Raw genomic sequence first — 17,932 nt, 5'->3', positions numbered from 1 at the left:
TGTTTGCTAATTGTGGCAAATCTATGTTTTCTGCTCACCAACCCTCCTGCCAGTGTTTGGGGTCCATTCATTCCTTAGAATAGACAAAGACAGCACTGATACGATGAATTTCTTTTATTGAACAGAACTTAAAATTAGATCATTACAAAAGCAAACAGAGACAGAAAAACTGGAGAAAGAGAGAGAGAGAATAAGAGAGAGAAAGAGAAAGAGGCTTTTTTTTCCAGCCCCATACTGATCAAAGCAGAACTCCAAACAGACTGAACAAGTCTTGAAAACAGACTGCTAGCTAGACACACAGTTCCACAATATATCTACCCTTATCTCGCGGCCTCACAGATGTTGTTTATGAAAACCTTTGTTTGGCTTGTAAAAAGACCTGATTTTGCTTGCATTGTACTTTCAAAAAATGCAGTCAATGTTCCAGCTAACCCAGCATGCCTTGTGAGTTTTAAAGTGTGGTCAAGTTAAGTTTTTTAGGCTTAAATGTAATTGCACAGGCAGAAATATCTTAAAGTGAAGTCTTTGCATCAATGAAGCAAACCATACACAGTGGAAACAGGTTCTCCCTATTTCATTAAAACCCCTTCATAACTGAACGCCTCCATGAAATCTATCCTTCACCACCTTTGCTCTAAGGAGAACAATCCCAGTTCCTCTATGCTCTGCATCTTGCTGTCCCATCCCTGGTCCAATTCTAGTAGATCTCCTCTGCGTTCTATCCAAAGCTTTCACATTCTTCCCAAAGAGTTGCGTCCAGAATTGGATGCATAGTCCAGCTGAGACCTGACCAATGATTCACTGTCCCAGTGTAACTCAATCCAGAATTTTCCAACCCCTCCCCCACCCTGAACTCAACCACGGCAGAGGCAGACCATCATTGCTTGGATGCTGGCGAGATTTTCCGAAGTCAATGACCATTTGCATGACACGCCCGTCCCTCCACCGGGGAACCCGCCATGGGGGTAGGCGGAACCTTCAACTTCAGTGGGGGACGGGAAGATCCTTCCAGCAGGAAGTGGCCGGAAAATCCCACCTGCTTTGTTTTCTGTCACCAAGGTCCACTTCTCCCAACCCCAGCATCATGCCATCTGGCATCTCACTGCGACCAGTACGGGGATTGGCAATGATGCCAAATGGCATCGGCAGCAGCGGATGAAAAGATATGGAAACTCCACTGAGCATTTGGGTCCAAAGATAATCTTGAGAGCCACGCTCTGCAGCATTTCCATGCTTGTTTCTCATTTTATATGAGCGCTGGTTGGCATTCAGAAGTTCCAAATGGTTTACTCTGTTGCAATCCTTCCAAACATTGCAAACTCCAATGATCATGAACAAATAGTAGATTAGCATCTCGTGTTGCTTATTAGAACTTGTGTTTCCTTTCCAGTATTACTCTCCCTACTTCAGTGAGCTGTATAACATTTTGAATCAGTTATGGATAAAATTGCTCCATGTGTAAATAGCGAGGTTTGTTTTGTTTAGCTTTTATAAGGAGCAGTGTGTCACACAACCCAATGCACCCACGAAACATCCACGCCCATTACTCAATTTGTGGTATTAGCTACAGCTGGTCCTTATTTTGTTGCAGACAACTGTCAAAGAATTTGTCAAAGCATCTCCGTGTGCCTGTTTTTGTTTTCTGGAACATTCCATCTTAACTCAAAGTGGACTAGGGCAAATTCCATGTTTGATTAACAGCCCAGATGTAAATATGGCACCAAGGAACACCAATAGTTAACTAACCTTTATAACATTCAGCTGCAAAAGCCCAAAATGCTCTCCGGTTTTGAGTGATCAAAAACAGATGATCAAAGAAAGACTCGTATCAGCAGAGAGCGAGCTGTGTGTGGGGAGAGGACGCAGTTTTTCCTCGCAGACTGTTTCACTTTTTTTTACCATTTTGGAAGTGTTCGCTTGGAATAGCAATTTTAAAAATATGAACCTGTGATGCCAGACCCCACTATAACTCTCCAAAGACTAGGAGTTTTCAGGTTTAGAAAGCCATTAAATTTAAATGGCATTTCAGGAAGTTAATAATGACACAACTATTAAAGTGAGTGAGCCAGTGTTTGATCCTTACATAAATATGTTGAATTGAAATAAAGGGAGATGATCCTGGAGGGCCATAAGATACAAAGACCGTGGTGAAATGCATTAAGATAAATCACTTTCCATCCAGCTGGTTCACTTTTCCAGGACTTAGTAAAAAAAAACTGTTGGTTCACTACATGTTTTCTAGTATTATAGGAAACTTTTGAAATAATAACTTTAAACTGTAACTTCCAAAATTTCATAACATTCAGATCTCTGAGGGTAGCTTGGCAGCACAGTGGTTAGCACTGCTACCTCGCAGCGCCAGGGACCCAGGTTCGATTCCTGGCTTGGGTCGCTGTCTGTGTGGAGTTTGCATGTTCTCCCTGTATCTGCGTAGATTTCCTCCGGGTGCTCTGGTTTCCTCCCACAGTCTGAAAGACATGCAGGTTAGGCACATTGGCCATGATAAATTCTCCCTCAGTGTAACCAGAGTGTGGCAACAAGGGGATTTTCACAGTAATTTCACTGCAGTGTTAATGGAAAATGACTTGTGACATTAATAAATAAACTTTTTAACTCATTTTTAAGTAAGTCTCCTTCACTGGGAGAAGCCACATTTTTACATGAAGAATCCATTTCCTTTTTCATTCTTTTTAAGTAAGTCCTCCATTTGAATCCTTCCTTACAGTGAGATATGAAAAATGTTCACCCATAGTCATTCCTTATTTTGGAAGGCTAACATGAATTGTGAGGATTAGAGTAAGTGCAATGTGTCAGGGAAAGTGAATGCACAAAGTTGAAAAACAAAATCGCAAGTTGTGGAGGTTGGAACTGACTGATTGTGGAACCATCAAAGTTAAGAATGTGCCTCTCTCTAACCCCTTTAAGAGCAGCGCTAGGCTACGAGGGAGACCTCCCTGTGCAAGTGGTCTGCACCATAAATATAGACATCAAACAAAATGCACAGACAACAGCAGGCATATCAGCGACAGGGAGATTCATTTGTGTGCAGTTTATGCCTGTCCTTTGCAAATGAGCTCGCTGCAGAGTGGAGGAAATGGTTCAAACTGAGATTTGGGCCAGGGTTTTCCATTTGGCTTCTGATCTCCGACATCAGGCTCCAGTGGGGGTCGGGAAGCTCGCACTGTGAGGGAAATAGTCTCTCTGAATTGGCCAATTTGTGGCCAGAGGGCGGACTCACCATCCAATTAAGGATTGCGGGTGGGCTTTCGAAGTTGGAGGGTAATGAGAGCAATGACTGATAGGTAAGAGAGAGGGCACCCCAAATGGAATCGCCTTCTCTCCAATTTCTTTTTAATTTTGAATTGAAAAGAATAGGCATTTGGGTGGCACGCTAGTTAGCACTGCTGGCTCAATTTTGGAATTGGAACCCAGATCCAATTTTGGGATCTGGGTTCGATTCTGGCTTTGGGTGACACTCTGTGTGGAGTTTGCACATTCTCCCTGTTTCTGCGAGGGTTTCCTCTGGGTACTCCAGTTTCCCCCCACACTTCAAAGATTTTGATTTGATCTGATTTGATTTATTACTTTCACATGTATTGATATACAGTGAAAAGTATTGTTTCTTGCACGCTATACAGACAAAGAATACTAATCATAGAGAAGGAAAGGAGAGAGTGCAGGATGTAGTGTTACAGTCATAGCTATGGCGAAGAGAAAGGTCAACTTAATGCAAGGTAGGTCCATTCAAAAGTTGGATGGCAGCAGGGAAGAAGCCGTTCTTGAGTCGGTTGGTAGGTATCAACCTAAAGATGTACAGATTAGATGGATTCACCATGCTAAATTGCCCCTTAGTGCCCCAAGATATGTAGGTTTGAGTGATTAGTGGGGTAAATATAGAGCCTGGGTAAGATTAAAAAAAAGGTGGGTCAGTGCAGACTCAATGGGCCAAATGGTCTCGTTCTGCACTGAAGGGATGATCTATGATTCGCAGCCAGGCTACCACTCTGGGTAAGGATAGAAGGGTCGGAGAGGGGAAGCACCCTTTCCACAGAGTGGCCTGCAGCTGATCTTAAACAGACAAGGAGGGTCTCTGATCCTTCCCAGAGCACTAGCCTCCCTATCTGCTGCTGGAAGGCTGCCTCCAGGCAAACAAACTGGCCCCAGCCTTCCGCAGGAACCTGGAGACTGCCTGGAAAATCCTATCAACTTCTGTCAATGGTCCTCAATGCACCTTCTTGGCTGCCACCACTTGCACGCAAATGGCACAGAGTGGGATGGAGTTAGGGAACCCACATATTGGAAAGCAGCACTATCTTTAGCACTCATCTGCCTCCATTCCTGGACCCAATGGAAGCTAAAAACCCTGCCCTCAATGCTTGGCCCCATCAATCCAGAAATTCAAATCCAATTAAAAACATGATTTTGAAATGATCCTCATTATCAAATCACAAGTTTTTTGGTTTATTTATTAGCGTCACAAGTAGGCTTACATTAACACTGCAATGAAATTACTGTGAAAATCCCCTAGTCGCTGCACTCCAGTGCCGGTTTGGGTACAATCAGGGAGAACTTAGCATGGCCAATGCACCTAACCAGCATGTGGATCCATAGAATCCCTACAGTGCAGAAGGAGGCCATTTGGCCCATTGAGTCTGCACTGACCATAATCCCACCCAGGTCCTATCCTCAGAACCCCATGCATTTACCCCAGCTAGTCCCTCTGACATTGAGGATCAATTTAGAATGGCCAACCCACCTAATCCGCACATCTTTGGACTGTGGGAGGAAACCCGAGCACCCAGAGGAAACCCACGCAGATGCAGGAGAATGTGTAAACTCCACACAGCCAGTGACCCAAGCTGGGAATCAAACCTGCTTTGTGAGGCAGTAGTGCTAACCACTGTGCCACCATGCCACCCACAATGTCTTTTGTACCGTGGGAGGAAGCTGGAGCACCCGGAGGAAATCCAAACAGACACAGGGAGAATGTGCAAACTCTACATAGACAGTGACCCTAGTCGGGAATTGAACCCGTGTCCCTGGTGCTGTGAGGCAGCAGCGCTAACACCTTGATCATTTTCTTGTCTCTCTATAAAATGTAGTTTCTGTTTCATATTTATGTCTGTAAATTGAAGTAGTATTTTGTGAAGAGAAATTCAGGGTACATCAATATGTGAAATGTTATACTGCCAGTTAAGGCACATTTGTTAAACATCTATCTTGGATGTTGCTGTGACTAAAAAGTATTACTTATTTTCTGTGATTGCCCGAATCATTGTCCTAAGTTGCTCAACAAGGCTCAAGGTGGATATAAGCCCATGCTGAAAATAATGAACTCTAAATTTGGCAATAAATTAACAATTGCACTCCGAGAAGCCTAGGTGTCACCAATAGAAAATGCCACACAGGTGAAGGTGTGCTGTTTTTGGTGATGAGTGCATATTATTTAGATAAAATAATGAAAGAGGAACTTTAAGCCTAATGGCAGACCTTTGAGTACTTGAGTTCTCAGTAAGTCTTTGAATGAATATAGAAATAATAAATGAATATAGAAATAATAGGACTTCCAATCCTTCAGCCTGAAAAAAGATTTTTTAATAAAAGACTATTTTTCCCAACCATTGTATATCTGTGGGCAATTCTGTAAGTGTTTAAATTGACAGTGAATAGTGTTTCATTTGATGCATTTACAGTGAAAAGTGACGATGAAGATATTGACATTAAGCCAAATAAAATTCAGGGAATTCAGGGAAAGGCTTGCGAAGATGTGAAGGATCAGAGAAGGCCAAAGCGGCCCAGGACAATCCTGACAACACAGCAGAGGAGAGCATTTAAAGCATCGTTTGAAGTTTCTTCCAAACCTTGCAGAAAAGTAAGGGTCCTCAACTATTGTTCGGAACATGTAGTTATGCAATTTACCTGTTAATTTTCAGACAAACACCCAAGAAATTTTCAGTGCAAAGGCCAGAATTTTACTGCCCCACTGCCAAGAGAATCAGAGTGGGCGAGGGGCGGACAGAGGGAAGAGCCATTAACCTCGGGCGTGATTTTATGGTTTCAGGACGTGCAAGGCTGTAAATCTCACTCAATGTCTTTTAGCCTCTTACAACTCAATCTCAGACCCAGCATAATTTTCTGGTGTGAGTTATGTGGAGGTGGAGATTGAGGGTGATGCCAAATCCTTGCAAGGCGATGCCAGGGGCTTGGCATTCCCAGCTCTTTGCACAGGTCCTGGCAGTGTCCCACCTGAAGCTAGCTGTCCAATATGTGGGAGTGGGATTTCACAGGGAAGAAGACTGCCACCTGAGATGAAAATGGGAGGAGGGGTGTGGTGGGGGCTCTTCATAGTTGGGAAACGGTTAGAGGGAGGGATCAAACCAAGATGGAGAAGGTACAAGATTTCCTTCCGGGACTTGGAGGATCAATCAAACAAGGAAACAATAAAATAAATCAAGTGAACACTCAATCTGGGCCTCCCCTTCACCAATCCCTTTGCCACCAAGTTGGGCCTGGTGCTGAAGGCTCGGTGGTTCTCTGCATTAGCCTTGGGTTAAAATTACACACCTGGCCTCAGTATGTTTGGAGCCAAATTTGTGTATTTAAAGTAAGACCCTATTGCCTTTCAGTGGGTGTTTCTTGTCTAGTTAAAAATACAAACGGCAGAAAGACAGTGGGATCAGTTGGGGAGCGTAAGTCACTACAACCATTTTAATTACCCTTCAACCAGTCACTGTCAAGGAGATTGAAATCGGCCCTGTAATTTTTCAGAGCTTTTAAATATTTCTAAGAATATATGAAACGGGGACAGGAGTAGGCTATGCAGCCCTCCCTAACCTGCTCCTCCCAAACATCATGGCTGATCTTCAGCTCCACATATGCCCTATCCCCATGTCCTTTGATCCTCACACTGTCTATTATCTAGATTAAATAGTATGCTTTTGCATGATGAATATTGAATGCGCTTTAGGAAGATTGTTTTAGCTTGTTTAATCCAGAACTTTCTGTTTCTTTAGTAAAGTCAACATGCTTTTTCTCAACAGGTCAGAGAAACCCTCGCAGCTGAAACGGGGCTTAGTGTCAGAGTAGTTCAAGTTTGGTTCCAAAATCAAAGAGCTAAGGTAAACTTTTGGTCACAAGTTTCTCACATTTGAAATCCTCTTGCTCGCCATCGGTTTTGGAAGATTATTTCTCGTGCAGTAGGACTCAGTTGTCAGGTAGTCACAGCACTGGGGGAGTTCAAAGCCCACGGTGAAAACAAGGTCAATAAATCCATGCACTAGCATCCAAAAGTGAAGGTGAGAGCCACCAGATTGTCATGGAAGCACAGCTAGGTCACTAACATCCTTCACTGAACTTTCACTGTGGAACTGTGGAGCTTGGGGAACTTTCACAGAGGCGGCATGGTGGCACAATAGTTAGCATTGCTGCCTCACAGCTCCAGGGACCTGGGTTCAATTCCCGGCTTGGGTCAATGTCTTTGTGGAGTCAACACATTCTCCCATGTCTGCATGGGTTTCCTTCAGGTGCTCTGGTTTCTTCCCAAATCTGAAAGACGTGTGGATTAGATGCACAGGCCACGCTAAATTCTCCCTCAGTGTACCCGAACAGGTGCCAGAGTGTGGCAACTAGGGAATTTTCACAGTAACTTCATTGCAGTGTTAATGTAAGCCTACTTGTGACACTAAAAAATAAACTTTACTCTTTTCCATCTCCATCTGGTTTGACATGACAACGTTTTTTTTTGATGCTAGCTTGATGGCCAACTCAGTTGTAAATTAATTGTTACAAAATAGAACATCAAGAGATCCGTCAATGGCTTCTAGGTAACTCGGGATGGGCAATAATTCCATCTTATCGCACACATCCAAGAACAAATACAAACTGAAGTGGAGCTGGGCTGACTGTGATGTACAAAATCAGATGGATGGACGCTGTTATGATGCACTTTCAGGGACTTCATTAGTGAACACAAAGGGATTTTTTTAGTGAGCTTCAAGAGCAGCATCACTGTTCTTACAGCTTATTCTAAAATACCTCTGCCTCGGAGAATTCCTCCCTCTGGGGTGATTCCCCATTCTGAGTCCCGGTTGGTCTCCCAAGCCATATGACCCTGACTCTGCTGTGTTGCCCGTAAAAGGACAAATACGTTTGCCTTGCGATTTAACACCACAGCAAGCATTAGCGAATCAACCATCCATTTTCAGTACTCTGGCACTGAATCTGCGGGTACTGGAGGAATCTGAGCCCCTCTCGCCACTGAATCATCCCTCTCCTCCGAGCGCCAGTCACCCACCACCCTAGACTGCTCCCTTGAGCTCAGGGACCACGGCCAGGAGGCTGGCGTTCGCCACAAGGATCCTCCCCCTCCAGCCTGGAAGCGGGAAAACGTGTACCGGTGTTCAGCTGGATCTCGACAGGAGCAGCTGAGTGCCAGTGTGGGTAGAGTGGGCGCAGCAGGAATATCTGGACGATGATTCCATTGCACTCAGGACTCTGATTAGACTGTGGCTAGAGGATAGATATTAATCATTTTAGTCAGGGTCATTAGTCTCTTAATTTAAAAATGCGAAATTAATTTCCCTATTTAGGCAGAGCTTATAACAGGCCAGTCGATTTGCTATGCCCCCTTTCCCGATGTTCTGCAAGACTAAAATCCAATCTGCAAGACTAAACCCCACCTCGTGCAATTGGATTTGAAAGCAGTTCAAGCCAGCAGAATGGGAGCCTGTGTGCCTGCTAGTGTTATAGCCGGGCGTGGATTGGGTTGGATCATTCTCCACCCCATTCCAAACTATCTATAGTGGATGCTGTGCACAGGTTTTGGGCTCAGGTTTCATTCTGAGACTGGAAGAGTGGCTGGTGTGAGAGGAGAGTAATGACTGGTGTAGTGACAGGCTATCAGTTCACAGTTTCTGCATAGAGTAGTGTTGCATGTGCCATGTGTATTTCCTGAGTTTGGGGATGCTTGATGCCGTGGAAAAGTGTTCCCTGTGGACATCCATCTCCTTTTGTGAAGCAAAACATCATTCAAAAAATATAAATGGAAAACCAACCAAAGGGCTACGAGCATCACATCACACAAACCCTCCCGAAGATCCATTATATTGTCCCATAAGTTAATTCCTACAGTACAGAAGGAGGCCATTTGGTCATTGAGTCTACACTGACTCTCTCTAATAGAGTATCTTACACAGATCATTTACCCCACCCTATCCTGTAACCCTGCACATTTACCATGGCTAATCCATCCAGGGGTCGGTGCTGGGGCCTCAGCTATTTACCATTTATATAGATGATCTGGAGGAGGGAACCGAGTGCAGGGTGTCGAAATTTGCTGATGACACCAAGATTGGGGGAAAGGCAAATTGTGCGGAGGGTGTGGAGAGTCTGCAGAAGGATCTAGATAGGCTGGGCGAATGGGCCAGGAAATGGCAAATGGAATTTAATGTTGGCAAGTGTGAGGTGGTCCACTTTGGTAGGAAGAATGGTAGGAAGGACTATTACTTACGTGGCGAAAAACTGCAGCAGGCGACGGTGCAGAGGGACCTCGGGGTCCTTGTGCATGAGTCGCAAAAACCCAGCTTGCAGGTGCAGCAGGTGGTCAGGAAGGCGAATGGGATGCTGGCCTTCATAGCGAGGGGGATTGAATATAAAAGTAGGGAGGTCTTGCCGCAGCTGTATAGGGCATTGGTGAGGCCGCAGCTGGAGTACTGTGTGCAGTTTTGGGCGCCGCACCTGCGCAAGGATATTTTGGCCCTGGAGGGAGTGCAGAGGAGGTTTACTAGGCTGATACCGGAGTTGAGGGGATTGAGCTATGAGGAGAGGCTGAATAAACTAGGCTTGTACTCATTAGAGTTTAGAAGAATGATGGGAGATCTCATTGAGACGTATAAGATGATGAATGGGATGGATAGGATAGAGGTGGAGAGACTCTTCCCGCTCAAAAAAGACAGTAGGACTAGGGGGCACAGCCTCAAGATAAAGGGGAGGCGGTTTAGAACGGAGTTGAGGAGGAACTTCTTCACTCAAAGGGTGGTGAATCTCTGGAATTCTCTGCCCGTTGAAGTGGTGGAGGCTGCCTCACTAAATATTTTTAAGAAGCGGGTTGATGGGTTCTTGATAAGAGAGGGGATTAAGGGTTATGGGGAGAGGGCGGGAAAGTGGAACTGAGCCACAACAGATCAGCCATGATCTTATTGAATGGCGGGGCAGGCTCGAAGGGCTAGATGGCCTACTCCTGCTCCTATTTCTTATGTTCTTATGTTCTTATGTTCTATCTAATCTACATATCTTTGGACACTAAGGGTAATTCAGCTAACCCACACATCTTTGGAGTGTGGAAGGAAACCAAAGCATCTGCAGGAAACCCACACAGACACGGGGAGAATGGGCAAACTCCACACAGACAGTGACCAAAGGCTGGAATCGAACCTTGGTCTCTGGCTCTGTGAGGCAGCAGTGCTAACTACTGTGCCATCGTGCTGCCCACAATACATCGATACAACTGGGATAAGCGACAAGTAGCACTATGTATATGCAAAGCCTAGACCTGACAGAGTATTAGATTTGAGATAGGTAGGTACTAACTCCACAATTGGAGTTAAATGCAATATCATTTATATTTCTCAAATTATCCTTTCATTGTTATATTCCAGTCAATGCACATATTAATTATGTTTATGTGAGGAGCACTGGTATATTAGGTTGTTTATTTAATTGAGGCAAAATGTTCTTGTTTTATGGTTGATCTGAATGAGTTAATCACAGTCTAATGATGCCCTTCCATTTGTCACAGCATTGGCTCTTGATACATAATATTATTTCACTCAAGGCAATTTTTCAAATTCGTAGAATTCCTACAGTGCAGAAGGTGGCCATTCAGCCCATCAACACTGCACTGACAACAATCCCACCCAAGCCCTATCCCTGTAACCCTATGTATTTACCCTGCCAATCCCCTGACACAGGGCAATTTAGCATGGCCAATCACGTAACATGCACATCTTTGGACTGTGGGAGGGAATTGAGGCATGCTGAGGAGACCCAAGCAGTCATGGGGAGAACGTGCAAACTCCACACAGTCACCCAAGGCGGAATTGAACCCAGGCCCTTGGTGTTGTGAGGCAGCAGTGCCACCGTGCTGCCCAAAAGATTGCATTTGCCTTCTATCCTTTTATACTTATCCATCATGCAAGACAAAGTCATAGCCCCACCTGATAAAGTACCCAGTGTCCTATCGAAGGAGCTGTTCCATCCATTGTGTTGTTAGCTGAATTTTAGAGATGTCCTTCAATTTGGGTGTTTTCAAAGCCGTGTTGCTTAACCTGATTCCAAGCAGATTTCTTTTGTAATTTTTAAGATGAAGAAGCTGGCACGGAGACAACAGCAACAGCAAGAGCAACAGAACGGTCAGCGACTTGGACAAGGTAACCCATGTGACAGTGGGGCTGGTGGGCAGGTGGAAGAGACAGAACTAAAAATCTTCAACAGAAAAACTGCCATGAACGTATTACATGATTGCTGAACATTCTGTAATGAGGAATTCAAAGCAATCTGGTTTTAAATTGCCATCCCACCGAAAACAATGTGTGCAAGTATAACAGGATTAAAAAATAGTCTCAATAAATATTAAGTGCTAAACCACGATTATCGACATCCATCAACATGGTGCCAGAGCCCAGAGTGAAGAAAATCTTTCTCAGTGATGTCACACCACCCCCCCCTCCTCCAACCATTGCAGTCACTCTGTGGTTTAATTTCCTTTTAAAATTAAAATCTGCATCTAGCTTTTATCACTTTAATTTAGATTACTTATCTAGCCTGTGGTATAAACAGATCACATAATGAACAGCCATAGGATACATCTGATATCCCACTCATAAGGATGCCTCACCGCCGCTATTTGCTGATGAGTTATGAGACCAGGCAAGGTGGCTGCTCATCACTGCGTTCCCTACCTCGACTTATTGTCATTCCTGTCGCGTACCCATGAAAGATTAAAACGCTTTACTCGGACAGAAAGCCTGTTACTTTCCAACAAAGAAACAGATCTGTTTATTAAAAAGGGCCATTGAAACTAGCCCTTTTTATCAAAAGCCAGGCGAACTCCTGACTGATTTTCTTTTCATTGGCAGAAGTAATGTCAAATAGAATGGATGGGATGATCAATTCATACGCGCCAGTCGCACCTCCGCAGCAGCAGCTTGTGTCCATAGACCAAAATGGTTACAACTCGGATCCATTTCAACAAGGACTCACCCCACCCCAAATGCCAGGGGACCACATGAACCCATATGGTAGGTGGCTGCTTGTATTTAGTTACTCTGTCAACTTTCAATTTAATTTCCTGTGCCCATTTCAAAACATCACCTTATACTGTTCAACTACAGGACTGAGTTGGCACGAGGCTCTTTTCTCTAGGAAAGAGAAGAATGAGAGGTGATCTGATGGAGCTCTTTAAAATCCAGAAAGGGTTTGATCGGGTAGACTTGAGAGAACGCGTTTCCACTTGTGGGGGAGTCCAAAACTAGAGCACATAAATGTAAGATCATCACTTGTAAAACTAAATTGTTGAAACAGTTAGCAGAGAAAAAAAAATAAGGGGAAGCTAGATAACTACATGAGGAAAAAAAACAGAATGATATGCACATAGGGTTAGGTAAAATTAACAGAGTAAGAGGAGATTTGTGTGGAGCATAAACACCAGCAGAGGAGCAAAAGGACTAGTCGCTCTGCTGTAAGTTCTATAAACTGTAATTTCTGAAAGTACAAGAATCGCAGCCGATGGATCAAGGCCATTTCAAATCTGATAATTTTGGAAATGCATCACGCTCTGATTTTGTATGAATGTTATTTCATCAAAAAAATAATGACTGCCCTTGAAATCAAGGCAGCATTTGACCAGGGAGGTGATGGCCTAGTGGTATTATCGCTAGATTATTAATCCAGCTAATGTTCTGGGAAACTAGGTTCCCACTGTGGCAGATTGTGAAACTTGAACTCAATTTTAAAAAATCTGGAATTAAGAATTAACCGTGAAACCATTGTCGATTGTCCGCAAAACCCATCTGGTTCACTAATGTCCTTTAGGGAAGGAAATCTGCCATCCTTACCTGGTTTGGCTTATCTGTGACTCCGGAGACACAGCAATGTGGTTGACTCTCAACTGCCCTTTGAAATGACCCAGTAAGTTCAAAGGCAACTAGGGATGGGTGATAAATGCTGGCCAGCCAGTGATGCCCATGTCACACAAATGAATAAAAAGTGACATCAAGAAGCCTTAGTAAAATTGAACTCAATGGGAATTGAAATGGAAGCTGCCCCAGAGTCAAACCTAGCACAAAGGAGGACGCTTGTGTTTATTGGAGCTCAATCATCTCAGCCTAGTGTCCTCCACCCAATTAACTTCAACTGATTCATCAATGATTTTCCCTCCATCGTAAGATCAGAAGTGGAGATAATCATTGATGATTATACATTGCTCAGTTCTGTTTATACAACTCCCAGGTGATGAAGCAATCCATGTCCACATGCAGCAAGACCAGGACAACATGCAGGCTGGAGCAAATGTATGCCAAGTAACATTTTGCACCACAAGTGCTGGGCAATAACTATCTCCATGAGGAGTCTAATCATCTCCTCATGACATTCAGTAGAATTATCATTGCTGAATCTTCTATCATCAATGTCCTTTGATCAGAGTGGTTACAAGAGCAGGTCAAAGGCTGGGTATTCTGCAGTGAGTAGCTTACCTATGAAGGCATGGTGGCACAGTGGTTAACACAGCTGCCTCACAGTGCCAGGGGTCAGGATTTGATTCCCGGGTGAGGTCACTGTTTGTGTGGAGTCTGCATGCTTTCCCCATGTCTGCATGGGTTTCCTCCAGGTGCTTAGGTTTCTTCCCACAGTCTGAAAGACATGCTGCTTAGGTGGATTGGCTATGCTAAATTCTCCTTCAGTGTTATCCGAACTGGCGCCAGAGTGTGGCAACTAGGAGATTTTCACAGTAATTTCATTGTAGTGTTTGCCTACTTGTGACACTAATAAATAAACTTACATCCTAATTCCTCAAAGCCTGCCCACTATCTGCAGCCCAAAATCAGGACTATGATGGAATACTCTCCACTTGCTCAGATAAGTGCAGCTCCAGGAACACTCATGAAGCTCAACACCACCCAGGAAAAAATACTCCTCTCAACAGGCATCCCATTCACTAATGTAAACATTCACTCCCTCCACTATCAGTGCATAGCGGCACATGTGTGTAACATTTACAAGATGCACTGCAGTAACTCGCCATTCTCCTTCACCAGCACTTTTCCAACCCACGCAAAACCTTTACCATCTAGAAAGACAGGGCTGAAGGTGCATGGGACTACCAATGCCACCTCCAAGTTTCCCACCAAGCCATACCATCCTGACTTGGAAACAAGCAGTGACAATGAGGGAATGATCATGCAAATTCCTGAAACTCCCTTCAAACAGCACTGCAGATGAACCTACACCATATGAACTGCGGTGCCACAGGAAGGCTGCTCACCATCACCTTCCGGAGGGATGGGCAATAATTGATGTTTTGCCAGCGATGTCCACTTGCTATGAACAAATAAAACATATAAGCTGGAATTAAGTGCTGGTTATTGGAGTTCCGCCAATAGGCTGGGATGTGGAGGGCAACCCAACTTTGGCAGTCAACATGACCAGATACATCATCTTGGTTGCCACCAGAGCAATCATCCCAATTAGGGGATGGTCACCCACCCCAAAAGCTGCTGGCCAATCAGAGAGTTGGCAGTTCAACAGCTTCAGTGGTGCTACCAGGAGTGATGGCCACTGTTGGGGCTATAACTAGAGAAGGAGGGTTCATTTATATTGTGTGTCCCAATATCTGGTAAATAGAGCTGAGAAGGGGTGCCACAGTCAGGCAGGCCCAGGATGGGGTTGGTGAAGGCAGGCAGCACCGTCGGCATTGGGGTGGCCGTTGCAGGAAAGACACCCTCCTTGGGACTAAGAAGACCTGGACAGGAGCAAGCCCCCAATCTGGCGACTGGATCATCTGGTCCTCCCACTGTCAAGGGAATTTCCCACTGTTCACACTCTCCGCCAGTGGAAACAGCTGGAAAATCCTGCCCAATACTGGGTACGTTGTGGTATCCCGAGACTTTATTCTGCTACACTGTAATTCAAGTATGAATAACATGTACGGGTATTCCAGACACAAAGGTCAGTGTGAAGCATGATCTGGTATGCATCTATTAGATTACTCCCACTTTATAAGTAATAATTCATGATTGCATATTCCAGTTGAGCTGAATTTTCTCGTAAGCCTGTTATTCATGGAGACGTTATTTTCCTTCCTTGGCACCTTTTTAGAAGGAATCCAGCAATAAAAATCTAGCCTCAGTCAGTATTACACATCCAGTGGGTTAGATCAAGGATACACCATATAAATTTTCTACATTGGCAGCGAGCTTCCTTAGATATCAGCTTTTCACATTTGCTTCTCAGCCTTCTTTTCCATTGTAGCCAATAATGCATTCTTTCAACTCTTTCCTCTTGGCTATGAAGTTGTTTTGGAGAACTGCAATGGTTTCTGGTTTTTAGGTTTCAGTTGCACTCAGCACTCCTGTGGTTATGCTTGCTGGCCCATTGAAGTGATATCCTCAGAGTTCAAGATTACTTTAATGTATAGCCTCAATTCTTTCTCTTTCTGTCTCCCTCTTTTTCCCACTTTCTCCCTCCGGTCCCTACAAGTTCCTGGATGAATGTGGAGAGCATTTTATGGGAAAAAGAATAACTCTTTGCTCCAAAGCTGGCCACAGAGCTCATTTGATCTAAAAGTGGAAATTTGAGCCTGTTTGTTTGTTCGATGTAGATAAAAGGGAATCATACAAGTGGCTATTTGGCCCATCACGCCAGAAACAGCAGTCATGGCCCAATTCTGCTGCTTTTCCCCTTGCAAGTTTAACTTTATTAATACATTTATCCAATTCTCCCTTGAAAGTTACCATTGAATTTGCTTCCATCACCCTATCAGGTAGATCATCACAATTCACTGGAGAGGCAATGGTCTAGTAGCAGTATCACTAGACAGTTAACCTAGAAATGTAACTAATGTTCTGGGGACCCCATTCGAATTCCACCACAGCAGCTGGTGGAATTTGAATTCAACCAGAAATCTTAGGAATTAAAAATCTACTGATGACCATGAAATGATTGTCAGAAGAACCCATCTGGTTCACTAATGTCCTTTAGGGAAAGCAATCTGCCCTCATTACCTAGTCTGGCCCACATGTGACTCCAGAGCCACAGCAATGTGGTTGACTCTGAACTGCCCTCAGGCAACTAGGGATGGGCAATAAACCTGGCCAGCCAGTGATGCCCATGTTGAACGAATGAATAAATTTGTAATTATCTTAAATCTGTGGCCCGTAAAAGTGTTAATCATTCAGAAGCTGCAATAGCTGAAACTGCAAGCACTTGAAACCTGTTTCAATTGGCAGAAGAGATCAGAGAGCCAAATAATGATTTCCCTCGGCATCACTGTTTCAGTGTTCTAATGGATTTTTGGCCCCTCAGCTGAGCATTATTGGCTGAGAGCCCATACTTCCATTAGAGTACTGAAACAGCTATGCCCCAGGGAAAACCTTGGCATGAGGAGCCATCCGGGGAGTGTGGGCAAAACTTGGCATGGAGGACATGAGGGGCCAAAGTGGATCAGTGGGGGGGCATGCCTTGGCACATGGGGGGGTGGTTAAACAGTGTATCTAGGCACCTAGCACCCCACGTCACTACCTCTAAATTCTTTCCTGGATTAGCTAGCCCAACTGCAGTCTGCAACCCCCCCCCCCATACATGATGCAAATCCCGTCTTTCCCAACACTTTATCCCAAGGCAGGTGGTCCAAGCTGGGAATATTACCGCCACTCTTTCTACCTGCCTCAAAGACGAAAATCCAGCCCAAGATTTCAGATTGTGCATTGTCTCCTGGTAGTTAAATATTAATTTTCTCAGTATGGGACCACTGTGGTAGTAAGGGACAACCCTGCTAAACTTTAAAGCCAAGAGTTGGGGAAGATTGCCTCTGAGCCTGGTATTGAACCAAAGCATTACCCTATAGAACAGAACATATTCACAGGCTACACTGAGATCATTTCATTTTGACAACAGTGTCAGTAATAAGCTTGGTGTCAATATGCAGGAAAAAATAGTGGTTTCTGGAAGTAGTATCTTAATATTGTACCACAAATTTAAAAAGAGGAATCTTGAAGAATGCATCATTTTGTTCTCTATATGTTTATCCTGGAAATGTGTCTGTATTTCTTTTTTTCTCTCATTTTCATACATTATTTATTATTTATCAACTGCTTTCTGGATTTTATGAGCATCCACGGACCACAAAGAAGTCGTGAAAGCTTCATTAAAAATGAAAACTCATCATAACGACCTTTAAGTGATTTAATGCTGTCAATTAAATGCTTTCATTTTGTGATTCCAGGGAACGACTCGCTCTTTCACGATATCGACAGCGACACCTCCCTCACTAGCTTGAGCGACTGTTTCCTCGCCTCGTCAGAAGTTAACCCCATGCAGGCTCGAGTGGGGAACCCAATCGACAGGCTGTATTCCATGCAGAACTCATATTTTGCCTCGTGAAAGCAGCGGGACAGGAGGGAGAATGTCCGACGTGTACTATGGTGACTTTTAAATGAAGTGGCGGGGGCGGGAGGGACGGGATAAGTAAACTAAATCAAGAAAACTGTACAGCCATATATTACCTTATTCTTGCCTCGTAATGAACTTATCCACTATTTCCCATGTGGCCAGGGGGAAAAAAAACTGACAGCGAGAAGATAATGAAAGTGACATAGAAAAAGGACAAATTTAATAGAATTCAAATCAGCACAACAATAGGAACACGGGACATGGAGAC

General features: G+C 44.2%; 1 protein-coding gene across 4 annotated transcripts in view; it reads left to right on the top strand.

Moving 5' to 3' along the window:
• Positions 1–17,713, top strand: part of LOC145358140 (LIM/homeobox protein LMX-1.2) — a 197,168-nt gene extending 179,455 nt beyond the window's left edge. For 3 of the 4 annotated variants that reach the window (XM_080211820.1, XM_080211821.1, XM_080211818.1), the window contains 5 exons: positions 5,694–5,872; positions 7,041–7,118; positions 11,360–11,426; positions 12,135–12,296; positions 17,498–17,713. In XM_080211820.1, the coding sequence (XP_080067946.1) occupies positions 5,694–5,872; positions 7,041–7,118; positions 11,360–11,426; positions 12,135–12,296; positions 17,498–17,655 (644 nt within the window). In that variant the 3' untranslated portion in view covers positions 17,656–17,713. The remainder of the gene's footprint in view (positions 1–5,693; positions 5,873–7,040; positions 7,119–11,359; positions 11,427–12,134; positions 12,297–17,497) is intronic. The other variant, XM_080211819.1, reaches the window with a different exon arrangement.
• Positions 17,714–17,932: the final 219 nt, after the last annotated feature.

The sequence above is a fragment of the Carcharhinus amblyrhynchos genome, chromosome 25 (assembly GCF_965287045.1).
Source record: "Carcharhinus amblyrhynchos chromosome 25, sCarAmb.v2.hapA, whole genome shotgun sequence".
Lineage (NCBI taxonomy): Eukaryota > Metazoa > Chordata > Chondrichthyes > Carcharhiniformes > Carcharhinidae > Carcharhinus > Carcharhinus amblyrhynchos.
Note: the sequence above shows the minus strand (reverse complement) of the source record. Positions and strands in the feature narration are given on the sequence as shown.